The 17361-nt window shown below is 39.3% G+C and overlaps 1 protein-coding gene across 8 annotated transcripts in view; it reads left to right on the top strand.

The window, feature by feature from the left end:
- The window catches only part of LOC128094786 (zinc finger protein 709-like), a 33475-nt gene that overhangs the window by 2474 nt on the left and 13640 nt on the right, over positions 1–17361 (top strand). The window contains exons 1-6 of one of the 8 annotated variants that reach the window (XM_052713313.1): positions 5203–5285; positions 5896–6004; positions 7253–7292; positions 15935–16061; positions 16241–16301; positions 17072–17286. In XM_052713313.1, coding sequence (XP_052569273.1) covers positions 16028–16061; positions 16241–16301; positions 17072–17286 — 310 coding nt within the window. In that variant the 5' untranslated portion in view covers positions 5203–5285; positions 5896–6004; positions 7253–7292; positions 15935–16027. Of the gene's footprint in view, positions 1–4237; positions 5286–5307; positions 6005–7252; positions 7293–15934; positions 16062–16240; positions 16302–17071; positions 17287–17361 lie in introns of those variants that run through there. The other 7 variants (XM_052713309.1, XM_052713315.1, XM_052713310.1 and 4 more) reach the window with 7 other exon arrangements.

Below are 17361 nucleotides of genomic sequence, written 5' to 3'. Positions count from 1 at the left end.
AAGACGCTGTCTCCATCCGTACCCAGTTTCAGCAGTCTCTTGTCTCAGTGTTCCTGGCCAGAACCTTTGGAAATCTGTCTGTCGTAGGTCCAGTAAAGAACAGGATTGTGTCTTCAGCCCGCTCTGTGGCAGGGCGTGGAGAAAAAGATGGCCATGCTCTCTGCCCTTTGTGCAATTACTTCCTGTGTAAGGCCTGGCATAAAGATAAAGTGGGAGCCACAGCCTCGCAAACCAGTGAGAATAGCTTTGACTTCAGTGTTAGAAGGTTTGGGGTGAACTTAGAAAAGTTAATGCCGTATTTGGTATGGGGCTTTTTCTCAGGATAACAGGTTTTCTGCATTTGTGTAGAGTATGTGTGCTCTGCAGTGGGGAATTCTTTCCGAAGTATGACTCATTTTTCTACTCAAACTTTTTACTCTGTGGCTGGCTGGCAAAAGGTTGGGAAGAGGACGGGGAAAACTTCCAGGCTTTCACGACTACTGGGAAAATCACTTTTTACGTATTTTTTTTTTTTTTTAATGAGTTTCTGTTAGGCTCCTTCATGCCTCTGAATGTTAAGATTGTTGACAAGGCCTTGGAGAGTAGATATTTGGTACTCTGCAGTGTTACTTTATGGGTTTTCTAAATGTGGAACAAAGCTCAGTCTCTAGATAGTGAAATAGTTCATTAGTGGATTCCAAGAAGGTGGTTTACCCCGATGGTGGAGTAGTGGAAACTTCTCCAGAATGTTCTGTGATGCTTTGTCTAGCTTTTAATTTTTTTTCAAAAGTATTTTTATTCTTTGAGGAGCTCATACATTATTTTTTGATCATATTCAACCCCCCTCACCTATCTCTTCCCAGATCCACATTCAACCTAATATCGTTGTAATTAGTGCTGCCAACAGACTCTTGTTTGTTTTGAGAGAAGATGAGGCTTACAGAGAGATTCACTTGCCTTTGCCTTCCTGGTGCTAGGTAGGATTAAAGGCATGCAGAACCACTTAGTGCTCCATTGTTGTTTGTTCTAAACTTTATTTGAAGATTTTCAGTTGAGCTATAAATAACATCTGGGTTTTCAGATAGTTGAATACAAACTGTGATATGTGTGTGTCTTTTTTTTTTTTTTTTTTTATAGACTCTTAACCTCTCTGACTGTCCTGGAACCTGCTATATAGACCAGGCTAACCTTGAACTCAGAGAGATCCTTCTGCCTGTTCCTGAGTGCCAGGATTAAAGGTGTTTACTATGTTCAGCCATGTGATGTGTTCTTAAATACTGCCTATTTAACAGGAACATGTAAGAGTGTTACTTCCAGTAATTCTGGGATTCCAATGTAGACTGGAGACCAGCTGAGACATCTAGCCTGGTGAACTGAATAGCTAACTGTCAGATTCTTGGCCTTTCCTTTGGGAGACAGCTATTGTTGGATTAGCCAGATTGATTACAGCCTGTAAGTCTGTAATTAGAGTCCCACTCTAATAAATTCCCTTTATACACACATATATCTTCATTCTATTAGTTCTATATTCCTCTAGAGAATCCTCTTTCTAAATAAAATCTTGACTTAAATGTGAAGTGATTACTTATATTCTATTATTAATAAAACTCAGGAGTCAGTTATTGGGATAAAAACCTGATTGAGGCCGGGCGGTGGTGGCGCACGCCTTTAATCCCAGCACTCGGGAGGCAGAGCCAGGCGGATCTCTGTGAGTTCGAGGCCAGCCTGGGCTACCAAGTGAGTCCCAGGAAAGGCACAAAACTACACAGAGAAACCCTGTCTCGAAAAACCAAAAAAAAAAAAAAAAAAAAAAAAACCTGATTGATCAGAGAAGCATTGGAAAAGTGACCAGTAACCTCCCCTTCTCTCTCTCCTTCCACAGTCCAAAAGGGCCCTGGAATCTTTCTAAGCCCCTCCCTATTACTTCCTGTCTCTCTCTGTATATCCTGAGTCCCCCAAAACCTCTATGGCTAATTATGGTTCCCTAGTAGCTAGTTCTACCTTCTGATTCAAGGTAAACTTTATTGTCAGTCTTAGGAGTGCCAGAGTGCACTCCTACAACATAGGTATATGAGTGTTTGCCTGCGTGCATGTATATATTTTGTGACTGAGGAAACAAGAAGAGGGCACTGGATCACCTAGACCTGAAGTTACAGATGGTTGTCACCTTCCATGTGGGTGCTGGGAATTCAGCCCTTGTCCTGTGCAAGAGCAGCAAGTGCTCTTAACTGCTGAACTATCTCTTTAGCCCATACTGTTTTTTGTAACTATGTTTACGATTGCATCTCATGTCTTTGTAGTAGGTGCATTCATTTTTTTCTCCTTTGTTTAAAGTTTTCTTTTCTTCTGCTTTAAGGTAGATTGATGATGGAGGACTTTGGTATACAGTGATGGAGGACTTTGGTATAAAAAGGTCTGTGTGTGTGTGTGTGTGTGTGTGTGTGTGTGTGTGTGTGTCTGTGTGTGTGTTTGAAAAATTTGGCAACATCATTCAGATCTTTTTTCTATCCTTACCCCCTTTCAAGGAGCCCAGTTACTACTTGCTATTGCACCTCTTATGTAGCTCATTGATGTTCTATTCATTTATTTTCTCTGTTTCGGTTACTAGAATTTTTAGTTTGTTCTTACTTATCCATCTGGTTTTATCTTTAGAAATCCAAGACAATTGTATCTCTATGATTTCTGTCTTTTTGTTTTTAGTTTTGAAGCATTTTATGATAAAATATACATAACTAGATTTATTATTTCAACATTTTAAAGACACAAGTTTGTGACATTTATAATGTCATGTTATCATTTGAGGGGGGGCCTCTTAAGGTGTCACAGTAGTCAGGGAAGCAAAATTCAAAGAGGTGAGATGAAAACTCAGTTCAGATTGACTTTGTCAACCTGGATCAAACTTGAGCAAGTCTGATGCCAGATTGTTGTATAATCAAATAATAGAAAATCAATCATAATAGAATTTTGGAAAAAGTTTCCAGGCAACAATCATTCCCATTCCAGGTTTCCAGGCAACAAAGATTAAGGTGTGGCTCCTTAGAAACTCTTTACAACATACATGGGCCCATGAAGGTGGGTTCTATAGCTATAGCTATACCTAAAAGGCTTAGGATCTGGTATGGTCTCTAAGATAGCATAGAAATCAGCAGGCTGTAAAGTACATGTGACAGCTACCCTAAAGATGGGGGTCTGTTAACTGGTAGCTAAAGATAAAAGGCCTAGGGAGAGGTAGTCTGGGATGAACATTTTGGGTGAGGATACCAGGTCATTAACAACCTACACTTCCAGCTTTCTGGGTGGAATATAGGTAATTTACCTTCTGCATCGAGGAGACATCCCTACATGTTTAACATTCCTGTTTTCCCTAGTGATCTGTGGGCAAAAAGAGCTCTGTGCCCCTAACAACCATACTGCTATCTATACCCTTAACAATTCCTTTTTATGATTTTGCTTCTTTGATATAGGGGTCTCACTCTGTAGCTCAGGCTAGCCTGGAACTTTTATTCCTTCTGGCTCAGCCTATGTAATCCAATTACTGAGTATAGATGCGTGCTACTGTACCCAACATTACTCATTTCAAACAGAAGTCTGTACCCATTTGTATCATGAAAGCAAGACTTCATCACATTATTATTGTATATCAATAGATCCTATTGTGTATATGTTCTTCTCTCTACTAATACTGTATAATGCAGCAAATGCCTCTACATACAGTAAGCCATCATTACATCCTGGGAATAAACACTTCATTTGTAGTTGTCTTTATATGCTGCTCATTCCAATTTGCTAGTATTTTGTTGAGGATACATGGAATTCTTCAGCGACAATTCCCTGTAGTTTCCTTTTCCTGTAATGCCTTTGTTTGGCTTTGAGCCAAAGTGATAGTGGTCTCAGGGAATGAATTAAAAGGTGCTTCTCCTTCAGTTGTTTGGAAGAGCTTGTAGAGGGTCTCTTATGTCTTCCTTAAATATGTGGTAAATTTTACCAGTGAATCCATATAGTTAATCATTGGAGGGTTTTGATGGTAGATTCTATCTTTCATTGGGTGTGTTTTCCAATTTTTCTTGATTGAGTTATGGTAGAAATCTGTGCATCACATCTAGATTATTGTTTTTGGGTGTGTGGGGGGGGGGGGTGGAGAACGGACCAAAATGGTTGGATTATATAGGGAAGGTTGGCCAAGCCTGGAGAAGTTTAGGGTAGGGGGCAGGGTATGGAAGCCAGGAGGACCCTGTAACATGTGGGAGAACTGGGTGGCCAGGTTCACTTTGATATGTTAAGTAGGCAGTCAATCATTTTCCCCATGGTTTGAGACTTAACAATAGGTAAGCATTTATCTATTATGTTTAGATTTGAAAAATCAACTTTAGGCTTGATTAACTCAGAGGTTCATTGCCCTAGCTGTTCTTCCATATGCCAGAGTGTGCTCCTTGGTACTCACATCTGGCAGCTCACAACAACTTGTAACTGTAGCTCTAGGGTATATGATACACTACACACACAAAATATAAAAGTCCTTAAAAAAATCAGCTGTTGATATTGGTGCCTTTTTGTTTTGTTTTTTATGAGGGGGTTGAGTTTTTGTTTCTGAATTACCCATTTCATAGTTTGCTAGTTTAATTTCTGTTTTTTTTTCTAAACTCATTTTTTTCCATTAATAATTATTTTTCTCTTGGAAGATGTCATTTATTGACAGTTGCATGTAACCCAGCCTAGCCTTGAACTGATCCTCCTAGTGCTACATCTTACTAGGATGAAGTTTGCTTACGTGTCACTATTTTTCTGGCTAAAAATGTGTAGCCTGAGAGAGAAGGTATGAGCAATCCTAGGGGTGCCTTACAGAAATTGCTCATCAGTGGAGAACTTCCCAGTCCTGTCCTAATTTAAACTTGGGTACACTGGGTACCTTTTCTGCTGTGAGGCATCACTCCTTGGGCTTTGTGTAACATATGCTAACACTAGCGACCCTGTGACCAGGAAGAAGGGCAAGGAGTGCCTACTGAGTGCAAAAAGTCAGCTCTGGGAGCTAGAAGCAAGGTCCATTTAAATGCAAATTTTGTCCAGCTGCCTAGGTTTTTGAGCTCGGCTTCCTCCCTAAAGGAGCTCCTCCTGTCACTCAGGCCGCTAGCCAATCAGAGTATTTAAACAGACAGTCCAATCGAGGTCTCCGGCAGGCGGTGAGGGCGGGTTCTTTCCCGCAGCTATGCTGTAGGTTCTCCATGGCTGTGGGAGGTGCGAGTGGGCTTCGCCGCGCCGGTACCGGGAGCTGTGGGCAGAGCGTGGGAGAGCTTGGAAGCCGCACCATGGTGAGCGAGGCGCCACTGTCCCCAGACGGGGAGGAGCGGCGGCTGAACGGCGGGAGCTGGTGTGGCGGGGCCGCCTCGGAGTTGGGGCGGGATAACGTCGTGTGAAGCCACCTAGGCCCTGGACCAGCGGCCTCTGGGCAACTCTGCCCCTGGGCCGCGGCCGCGTCTGCGCAGAGCCCTGAGTAGCAGGAGGCTCCGCCCTGTGACAGAACACTCTGCGTACGTGATGTCACAGCTGTTCCGAACGCTCACAGATCTCACGTTCCCTGTGATGGGACTAGTTGCTAGCCAAGTCAAGGTGGCCTGGTTTCTCTGAGTTATGGACGTTCTGATGTTTGCATTTCCTATTTAGGTTTCGGTTCTGCTTTGAATTAGTTTTGTGAAAGCTGTAAAGTCTGTCCAATTTTTTGTTGATAATGTTTACTTTACTGCTTTGTTAAATCAGTTACTCTATTTTTTGTGAGTTTGCTTCTGGCTTTTTATTCTGATTATTTCTTATTTGTGAAATACTGTACTAATTTGATTATTGTAGTTTTATTGGAAATCTTAGTCACGTAGTGTACTGTTTATGCTTCAGTATTGTGTTAACTTTTTTCTTTTTCTTTTTGAGACAGGATCTCGTGTTTCCTAGGCTGGCCCCAAACTTTATCTTAGCTGAGGATGACCTTGAACTTCTGATCTTGCTACCTAAACCCACCTCCACAGTGCTGGGATTAAGGGTGTGTGCCTATATGCCTTATGTTTTATGTGCTTCTGGGAAAGGAACCTATGGCTTCATGGTAGTCAAACACACTACCAGCTGAACTATAGCCTCAGTCCTTTGTGTTGACCATTCTGAGTATCTCTTGCCCTATGTTTAGATAACTTTGTTATTTTCAACATAAATTCTGAGGATTTGTGTTGGGGTGTATTGAATCTGTAGATCATATATTTTGAAGCTTTCTTTCCAGGGTCATGGAAATCCCTCCACTTATTAAGTACTTTGATTATTTTTTCATTAAAAATGTGTAATTTTTGTCTGTAGACTTAGTTACATTAATATGCAAATATGTCTCACTTAGCTTTGGTGCTATATACGCTGTGTGGTGGTTTAATATCACTCTTAACAATCTCAATAGTGCTCTCACTTTTCTGGCAGTGGTTTTTTTGTTTGTGTTGTTTTTCGTTTGCAATTACTAGTATGATGACATGATTTTTGCTATTTATCTTGTCAATTTGGTGGACTACATTTTTAAATTTTTCCTTTTTTGTGTTGATGGGGATTAAAACATCTATTTGCATAATGCTAGGTGTGTGTTTTACCATAGAGCTTTGTTTACAGTCTGAATTTTAAGATTTGAATTGACTTTCTGTGTCTGCAGCATGGTTTTGGTATATACTTTGTTTCCAGATAGGCTTTTACTCTGCAGACCAGGTTGGCTTCAAACTCTTAGTAATTCACTTGTTTCAGCTTGCCCAGTGCTGGGATTACAGGAATATACAACCACATTGGCTCTGGTTCTTTTTAATCATTTAAAAAATATACTTGAAAATTCAAGTTGCTAATGTTTGTCAAGAGTCTTTGCATTGGTCAGTCTTTAGGTTTATGTGTTTTTGTTTTTTCTCCTATGTTTTAGTGTTACAGTAATGTTGAACTACGGTAAAGTTTGAACTAGGATGTGTTTGCCTTTTCAGAGGAAGTTTTACAGAATGAGTGCCTTATCTTAATTGTTTGGAAAAATTGATGATTGAAATAATTTGAGTCTTATCTATCCTTGTTTTGGGAGTTACTGATTTCATTTCTTTAGCACATATAGGCCTACTCATACTGGCCATCTCTCTTTGTTTGCCTTTTGATTGTTTATTTCAGAGAATTTGTTCATTTCTTCTAAGTTACTAAATATGTGGTCTGGAGTTGTTCCTAGGATGCCTTTATGGTTCTTTTAATCTTCATGCTAATGATGGCCCTATTTAATTCTCTCATCCAGGTACTGACCAGGCCTGATCCTGCTTAGTTTCCAAGATCAGGTGAGATCAGGTTTGTTCAGGGTGGTATGACTGTAGATGGCCCTCTATAATTGTAATCATTACTCTTTTTTAAAATGTGGCTGTAAGGTTATCAGTTCTATGAATATTTTTGAAGAGCTAGGTTTTGGAGTGATTGGTTGCCTCTGATTTCCTATTCACAATTTTTTTTTATTCTCAAATTGTTATTTTCCTGTGCTTGATTTATTTCTTCTTTCTATAGCTTCCTATTATGGAAGACTAAATGATTTATTTTTCATCTGTTTTCATTTGTAGTGTATGTTTTTATTGATTTAATTCCTCCCAAATATGGCTTGTGCTTTGTGGCATAAATTTTCGTAAGTTATACATCAAATTCTATTGAAATATTTAGATCTGCTTTCCCATATGGTACTTAAAACTTTGATTTAATATCCATGTTTTTCAGTGAGCTGCCTTTAGTTTAGGAATTCTCAGTGCCTAACCATAAAGGTGCCAAAATTAAGGGGCACTTGCTCTCTCTCTTTCTGTACAGGGTGAAATGTCAGGGTGACTACCCTGGGATTTGTGTTAACTTTTCTGTTTTTTATGATTTTGTTATTTATTTTTATTTTATGTGCATTGGTGTTTTGCCTGCATGTATGTCTGTGTAAGGGTGTTGGGTTCCCTGGAGCTGGAGTTACAGACAGTTGTGAGCTACCATGTGGGTGCTGGGCATTGAACCTTGGTCCTCTGGAAGAGCAGCCAGTGCTCTTAACAGCTGAGCCATCTCTCTGGTCCCAGGATTTGTAATAAGTTTGTAGTGATACCTCAAAATATATCCTGTTTCTGTGTTGGAAGGAACTTTATTGGCTCAATCAGGAAGATACAGTAGGGTTTATCACTTAGTGTCTTGAGCTCCTTTACATTACCATAAATGTCCAGGACAAGCTTTGATATATGGTAGGAGAAACTAACCTCGGAGACAGCTACTCTTATTATCAGCATCTAAAAAAATCTGATCTAAAACAGTTCATAGAATATCTGTACTTGAGACACAGAGGCAGGGAGATCTCTGTGAGTTTGAGGCCAGCCTGGTCTACAAAGCAAGTACCAAGAGCAGCCAAGGCTACACAGAGAACTCTGTTTAAAAAAACAAAACAAAAACAAAAAAACAAAACAAAACAAAACAAACAAACAAAAAAGTAAACTGTAGTTCACCTAGTTAGCTAAAATACAGACACTTGTCATTTTTCAAGGGAAAAAGAGAGAATCGATAAATCAGCGACATAGGAAATGTTTAGACAAAAACTATCAATTGTTCTTCCATCTGGTTTTACATTAATTCTGGCTATCCACTTTGAAGTGTTCTGAAATATGAGGAAATCTAACTAATGGTAATTTGTCATGATTTCTTCAATAGGGAACATTGATAGTCCTGTGTGTGTGTGTGTGTGTGTGTGTGTGTGTGTGTGTGTGTGTGTGTGTTTGTATGTGTGTCTGTGTGTTGTGTTCTATGGTGGGGGTTGTGACAGGGTCTCTGTATGGACTAGGCTGGCTTCAACTTAGATTTACCTGCCTCTGTCTCCCAAGTGCTGGGATTAAAGGTGTATACCCCTGTGCCTTGATGTTTTTTTTCTTACCATGCTAACCTAGGAGTCTTAGACAATATAACTAATGCTAGATGGGCAGTCTGTTTTAATTGGAATTTAATTCATCTAAGAGAACAGATGACAGAACTTGACAAAGTTTTGGACACCATCAGGATTGGTACTAAATTCTTAGTTTCCTTTCTGATACTGTGGTAAAATACTCTGTAAAAGCAACTTTAGAGAAAAGGTTTATTCTGCTAACAATTCCAGGTTATAGTCTATTGAGGGGAATTTAGGGCAGAAAATTGAAGCAGTCACATCCACACTAGAGAACAGAGGGAGAATGAATATGTGCATACTCAGCCCCTTTTGTACATTTATGTAGTCTAGAATCTTCTGCCCAGGAGATGGTACCACCACAGATGGGTCTTCCTGCCTCAGTTAATATAATCAAGGCAGTTCTACACAGTCGTGCTCAAAGGACAACCTGATCAAGGTAGTCAGTCCCCTCATTGAGGCTTTCATATGAGGTGATTAGATTGTGTCAGATTGGCTCTTAGAACTAATCATCCCAATGACTAAACATTTACTTTCCCCAACCAAAAACCTGATGTAATAATAAAATAATACCAAATGAAAGTGTTAGTCACAAATAAGAGTTACAATAACAAAGGCCAGTCTTTCCTAAAATCAGAATTAACCATGCTACATAAGGTTATTGCTTTGGTTTTTTTTTTGTTTTTTTTTTTTGAGGTTTTTTTTTTTTGAGACAGGGTTTCTCTGTAGCTTTGCGCCTTTTCCTGGATCTTGCTCTGTAGACCAGGCTGGCCTCGAACTCACAAACATCCACCTGCCTCTGCCTGGTTATTGCTTTGGAATTGAATGAAACTGGCCAGAAAGAAAATTAACAAATTGTTTCAAATACTCCAAAACATTAAAAATTTTGTAGAGTACAAACAATTTTAACAATTGGGAACCAGACTCAATGTACTTAAAGAGTATGACTTTGAGTCAGAATAGTATGTTTTGGACTGGTGAGATGGCTCACTGGGTAAAATCATAAGCCTGATGACCTGAGTACTAATTCCTGGGCCCCACATAAAAACCAGATGTAGTGGTACATGTACATAATCCTAGTCCACATATGGTGAGAGGGTAGGTCGAGACAGAAGAATCCCCTAGAAGCTGGCCTGGAATATGTAGTGAAGTAACAAAAATAGGACATCCTGCCTCAAGTTGCAAAGCAAGGTCCAACACTGAAGATTATCTTGATACCCTCATGCATGCTATGGTAATGGTGGATATTTCTCAGACAGTAGCATCTAGTATGGTCTGGAAGGTCACCATAGTACCAGAAAGTTAAGCAAGGTCCTCCCTATTCATAACTCTAATCAGACCCCATAAGCAGGAATTAGGAAAGCCAACTTTAAGTCTTTTGGGCCTTGCTACCCATAACCCAAATAATAACCCATAAGCAGGCATTAGGAAAATCAGCTCCGAGTCTCCCAAAAGAATCATCACTCTTTAAGACTTAGTGATGTCAGGTATGTGCTTTCAGCCTTTTATCTGTATCTGTAACAAAAGTCATAATAGTTAAAGTGGCACCACAGCATGCCTTTTCCAAAGACAGGTAAGGAGTATGACAGTAGCAACCGGAAAGATGGGAAGAATAGAAGGTATAGGAGCTCTGAGATAATGGGATAAAGGAGTAATATGGGCATCATAACTAAAAGTAGGTGAGTCTTTGGTTGTGACATAGTTTAAAGCTTCCTAGAGGAACAGATTTAGGATAAATTTTCTAAAATGACATGAAGGAAGGAAGGGCTTGTGCAATTGGAGAATCCAGAAAGGTGAAAGGAAAGACACTGGGGGCTGCAGGTGTGTGAGGATATGTTTTACCTTGGGTTTCATTGGAAGAAGAGATAGAAATCTCCAAGAGGCTCACAGGAATAGCTTTTTGAGCTTTTGTGGGTGTAAAAGTTTTAATTGTAGACAGATAACACATAGTCATAGGTTCTTAATTTTTTTGAGGTTTGAAATCCCATAGTTAGGGTGTCTGGGAAGGCGCCTTGTGCCTACTGATTATAATATCATTTGCATGGGGATTTGTAACTTTGAAGGGGAAATCTTAATGTCCATATGAGATTAGTCTCTGATGAGTTACAGCAGTGTTCTGATGTGAAGTAAGAGGTCTCTTAGAGGTTAATAAATTATCTGTTTGCTGAAGGAGGCTATTCCTTTATGAACATTTCAAGGAAGAAAGGTTTTCTGTTATAGCAGAGAGGTAGGAGCTGCCCATACGTCCTGAGGCAAGATACTCCAGGTGAGTGGTTGCATATCTGTGTCAAGTGGTCCTGCTATTGAAAGGCAAATAAGAACTGAGTCTCAGTGGATTGGAATATAGAAAGAAAGCATCCTTAAAGCCAGGTGGTGTTGGAATATATTTTTCCTTACAGTGTAAGGGACCTATGAAGTGGTTGGAATCACAGTTTAGTTTATGGCTCTTAGGTCTGGGGATGTTCTTTAGGATCTGTCTGACACTGCCAATATAAGAGTGGTATATAGTGAGTAATATGGGCATAACCCCATAATGGTCAGGAATTTGTCTACAAGAAGCTCTAAACCCTTTGAGGTTTTATGTTTTAATTTTAGTTTTAGGTTTGAATTAGGCCTTTGAGGAAAGTTGTTAAGAGTCTTTAATGACTTGTTACAGAAGTGATTGTCAACTTCTAGAACTAGAGATGCCTCACACTTAAAGGGGAACTTATTATGAGATATAGGGATGTATAGTAGAGATAAGGGAGGATGTTTGGGGCTCTGGACATTCCTGGACATTTATAGGGCAGGGGATTGGTATTATGAATATTTTAGGGTCCCAGGACCCTTCAGATGTTATAAATGGGACTGGAGGTCGGATGCAATGTCCCTACCCTAGGAAGGAAATCAGACAGCTGGGTAGAACCAAAAAGTGAATGAAAAGTTGTTTATCATACATGTTAAGAGAGGATTAAAGTATGTTGGTTAGAGTTTGCCATTAATGCTAGAAAGGAAGATTGAGGACAGAAATGTTAAATGTTGTTGAACCAGGTATGTGTTCACACAGGTCTGGTCTATGGAAGAAGACATACTTTAAGGATGTCTTTAGCCTTTCCAGCTGCAGGGGGAATCAGCCTCTCGCAGGACTGAGACCCCTTTCCTTAGCCAAGGTCATTTTTATTATTCTCCAAATTTACACTTCTAGCAAGTTGATTTCCATAGTCCCAAAACATGCTGATGAAGCCAGAGGTAGAAGGCCAAATGCAAATACTCTATTAAGGAATATCATAGTGTGTGAATTTTTCCCAACCAAGTTTTGCATATACTTTGTACCCTTGGGAAGCTCTCAGGCAAGATTCACATAGAGGGCAACAAGAGAAACCAAAGATAACTGCTAAACAAAAGGTGAATTAGGGTTAGGTACTAACTCTCTGGAGCCAGACCCAGGTGTAGTTTAGTGGGAATTCTTCCATCAGTTAAATCAGAAAGATAATGGGGGGCGCGTGGCAGCGGGTAGTGTAGCTCCTATGTTGGTAGTCTAGTCACAGCCCTTGCCATATCTTGGATAATCTGAAGCTCATGCATAGAGTCCCAAGGAAAACTTGGGAGCCTGTATAACCCCAGGGTCATTTATTCAAAGGAGAAATTCCTTATTGTCCAGGACCAAAGTAAGGATATCATCAGTTTTCATGTTTGACCCTAGTATGAAATTTTTAGATACAGGATGGCCCACTCATGAGAGGGGGGCAGTTATGGTTCTAATGGCCCTCCAATTTGCAATTTAGACATAGTCCCACAGGAGGTTTATTATAGCTGGGTTATTTTATGCTTTCACAGCTGAAATACTGTGATTGACTACAAGAATAATCAGAGTGGTTCATTTGTTCCAAAGCTAAGTTAGTTCCCTTAAACTGAGAAGGGTGCCTTTAAATGGAATACTTGGACTTTCTGAAATGGTTAGGGAATGGGAAGTTGCCACAGAAATCCATTTAATCTCCTGGTTTGACTTTTCTGTTCTTTGAGTCCTCTTAATTAGTAAATAAAGCCTTGAAGGCTGTATCTGTCTAGAAAATAGGAAAGGAGTTCAGTGTCCCTGTTCTGAATTTTGAAACATGTCTAATATCTGAAGAAGTTTTATAAAATTTACAGGTAGGTTGCCTTTGGCTCTCTTGTCTCTTAAGAGTCCAGATTAGTGTATTGGTGCATGATTTCAACCAACCTGTATTAAAATGAAAAAGAACAGGGTTCTTGGACAGTTCCTTTGTTATGTTCCATAACATGGCATTGTTAATGGAGTTGATAGCAGCCTTTTCTTTCTAAGACACAGGGAATCATATATTCCTGAGGGTCCTTTTCCCCATTGTCTCTCAAGTAGGAGTTCTGATACAATTATTTGGGTTTCCTGTCAAGGACTGTAAAGGAACATGTCTTCTCTATTATCAGGGTTAAGACTATGGCTCTCATCGACTCAGCTGCCTGATAAAATGTAGGTATGAAACCTCTTGTACGCATATAGCAAGTGGTTAGAATGATATAAATAGGGACTGGAGAGATGGTTCATCAGTTGGGAGCACTGGCTGCTCTTCGAGAGGACTCAGGTTTCATTGCTAGCACTCACATGGAGGCTCATAACCATCTACAACTCCAGTCCAAGGGGATCTAGTTTCCAGTTATGTTCTCCATGGGCACCAGGCATGCATATGGTGCACATACGTGAGTGTAGGCAAACATATAAAAATAATTAAAAAAATAAAATGTTGTAGATATAATGTCTAGATTAGGTTAAAAAACTACAATTAGCCCTTTGAATTCCTTAATGAAGATAGGAATTTTGGGCAAATTGATCATAGTTGTTAGATTTGGGGCATATCAGATGGGGAAAGAGACATACGCCTAGATGGTGCTGAGGTCCCCCCTAGCCACCTCACGAGCAATATATAGATTTGATTTTGGAGACAGGGTCTCACCATTTAGTTTTGGCCTGGAACTTGCTATATTGACTCAAATTCAGAGATGGGTCTAGCTCTGCCTCTTTAATACAGGGATTAAAGGTATGTACCACCACACCCAGCACAAAGAATATTTTCTGAGGGTTAGAGTGTAGCTTTTATTTGCTTCCTGAGTTCTCTATGTCAAACTCTTAGGAGAATATGTGGAAGGAGAGTGTATCTGGGTTAGGGGGAAGAGTTGTGGGAGACTTACAGATGGAGAGAGAGGCAGTTGTCAGAACAAGAGAAATAAAGTCCCTTAAAATTGTAGACTACAGTTAGCTGTCTTCCCTCCTCCCCCATGAAATACCAACAAAAAATTCCTTTGGCCTGTTCCTATCAGTTGTGAATGGGAAGCATTTCTTTTTGCAAGGGCCCAAAAGGACTTCCTTAGCTTGTCCTGTGATGGGAGATAGTCTGGGCTGAAGCTTAAAGGACCTTGTTTGAGAGTCTCCTAAATCAGATACCTTTAGCTGACCACCACAAGCACCAGAGGTAACAAAAGAGTCCCTTTGTAAGCCATCGAAATGCTGGGTGAAAGAGCATAAGAAGCCAATAACAGTCAATCAAAAGGATTACCTTAAGACATGCATAGACAAAGAGTTTATTGAAATACAAAAGGAAGCAATAAGCCCACAGAGGGAGTTGTGTAGCTGAGAGGGTGAAGGAGTTCTTTTCATAACGGTTAAGGGAAAGTGACTTGGTTTTATATTATGTGGTCCATATCTGGGAGGATATGTGAATATCTTATCTTGTAGAGTGGTAAATTTTGCAGTTTGGTTTTTTTTCTTTAAGCTGTACATTTTTTTATAATGTGCCACTAAATCTCCAAAGTGTGGAAATCTGCTTTTGTTTTTGGCCCTTTGTGTCTACAGAGTAGTTTGAAAGTCTTTGGCATATGCAAGGCAAGCCATCACTTTACTGTTTAGAAGGCTGACAATTGCTAAACACTTGGATTAGGAGAAAGCTGGAAAATTAATTATTGGTGACTGCTAATAAGTGAGTTTTTAAATTTCCTTTGATTTTGTAAAGGTATAATCCAAAAGACGTGACATTTTGGTAACACTTCTCTTTCCTCTCCCTTTCACCCTTTACTATCTCCTTCCCTCCTGAAATGGGAGCCTTGAAATAGGGCTGGCTTTGAATTCCTCCACGCAGGTGACTCCTCGATACTAATCTCCCAAGTAGCTGGGACTGTAAGCACATGTCAACATATCTGACTACATTGTATTCTTTGTAAAAACATGTGCCATCTAATTGTTTCATGTTATTTTTTTTGTTAGGAGCATCAATTATTCTAGCTGTGTTAAATTCTGCATGGTATAAATTACCTTTGAGGCTTCTAAATGTTTTCTCTTGGTGTAATCACACAGGATGGGCTCAGTTTCCCCACTTAACAAATGACAATATATATGAACTGTTGTCTACCAGAAAAACTCAGTAGCCTTATTGCCCAGATCATTGGGTTCAGGGGCTGATTCTCTTGGTAACTCTGTGTGTATAGAACATTCAGAAAGCTAGTGTTCAGAAAATTTCTGTGTTTATGTAAGTCATTTAGGATAAGAGAACTGTTGTTATCATTTATGTTAGTGGGATGTCTCCCAGAATCTTAGTTTCCACAATACCAGTAAAGCCCACACTTTGTGTGTAGAACTATATAAGTAAAAGCAATATCTTGACTGCTAACATTAGCTCTCTTCTGAACAGCATTTGGCAGAACTCTTGTTATTACTAATACCGTAAATCCACTCTAGAAATAAAAAATGGGGTGGCCTAGCAGCACATTCAATTCCCAGGCACAGTAATGAGGAGTGTTCCTACCTTGCAGTTTCTTTTTCTTTAATCCTCCCCCTCCCCAAGAGTCAGAGTCTCATAGTATAGTCCTGGATGATCTAGAACTCTCTGTTGCTGTCTCCTTTCTTAATATCTCAGGGCTAGCACTAGAATTTCAGTTTGATTGAATAAGTTCCTGAATACCACAAAATTATATGGACATCTTATCAATTGAGTTTAAATCTCTAGATCTGTTAGTCTCATTTGTTCGTTTCTGTATATATTTGGGATGTTTTAGGATTTTTTGGCCTTTGAGGATGTGGCAGTGAAGTTCAGCCAGGAAGAATGGATTTTGCTGGATCCTTCTCAGAAGAAGCTATACAGAGATGTGATGCTGGAAACCTGCAGTAACCTTACTTTTATAGGTAAAAATGGTACCGTTTATTTTGTCAATGAACAAGTGTTCCTTGGTTTTATGATTTGGAATTTGAAAAGGGAAGAAATCAGTGAATAAACAGGTATGGGTCCAGTGTACATCAAACCCAGAAACTCATTTTTCTGTAACTTCTAATATTTTTTTTATTTTTCTGGGTCTACTTTTTAGGCATCAAATGGGAAAACCAGAATATTGAAGAACAGTGCAGACATTCTTGGAGATATCTAAGGTAATTGACATATACAAGTGGAAGAAAGTTTTCCTTGAAAAACTCTTAATGTGTTACGAAAATTTACGAACAAAACCAAAACCAAAAGTAGCTGGAGGGAGGGCTCATTGTTTAAGAACACTGGAGGATCCAGGTTCTAGTCCCCACACCTACCATCTGTTACTACACTTCCAGGGCATCCATTATGGTATACAGACATACATATAGGCGAAACATCCATGCACATAAAATAAATAATAGTGAAATTTTAAATAAAAAAAAAGCCAGATCTTTAAAATTTACTTACATTAGAAACATTTCACCAGAAAATACATACTTTAGTGTTATATATTTGAAAAAACAGTTCACTTGGAAACAGTACTTAGACAACACACATACACATATATAAAGATTTATTTATATATTTCATTTATGTGGTTATTTTGTCTGCATGTACATCTGCACACCAAAAGAAAGTATTGGATGCCATGGGACTACAGGTATAGGCAGTTGTAAGTTACCACCTGGGTGTTGGAAATTGAACTGAGGACTTCTGGAAGAGCAGCCAATTGTCTTAACTGATGAGCCATCTCTCCAGCCTGTGGGGGCTGTTTTGATAGTAGCTCTTTAGGAGCATGTTGTAGAATCATCAGTCCATTTTGTTTGAAACTATTGAAATGGCAAAAGCATACACTGATTTTTATGAATAATGTAAGTCTAAGACTAGAGAGTCATTGGTGAAGCAGCCATTGCTAACATTTTTATACTTTACGTATTTTTTTTTTTTACAGAAATTATATGGTAGATGCAGTCTATGAACATAAAGAAGGTGGTCAGTTTCAAGAAACCTTTACCTGGATACCAAATCTCCATAGAAGTATGAACATTTCTACTGGAATAAAACCATTTGAATGTGGTGTGTGTGGAAAAGTCTTCATTTGTCATTCATCCTTTAATGAGCACATCATGTCTCACTTGGGGGACAAACCATCTGATCACAAATATGGTAAGAAGCATTATAAATGTAAACAATGTAGGGAAACCTTGAACTCACAGATATTCAACGATACACAGGTACCTT

This window comes from Peromyscus californicus, unplaced genomic scaffold (genome assembly GCF_007827085.1).
Source record: "Peromyscus californicus insignis strain IS unplaced genomic scaffold, ASM782708v3 Scaffold_4__1_contigs__length_199733344, whole genome shotgun sequence".
Classification (NCBI taxonomy): Eukaryota; Metazoa; Chordata; class Mammalia; order Rodentia; family Cricetidae; genus Peromyscus; species Peromyscus californicus.
This window is presented reverse-complemented; position numbering and strand designations above follow the sequence as displayed.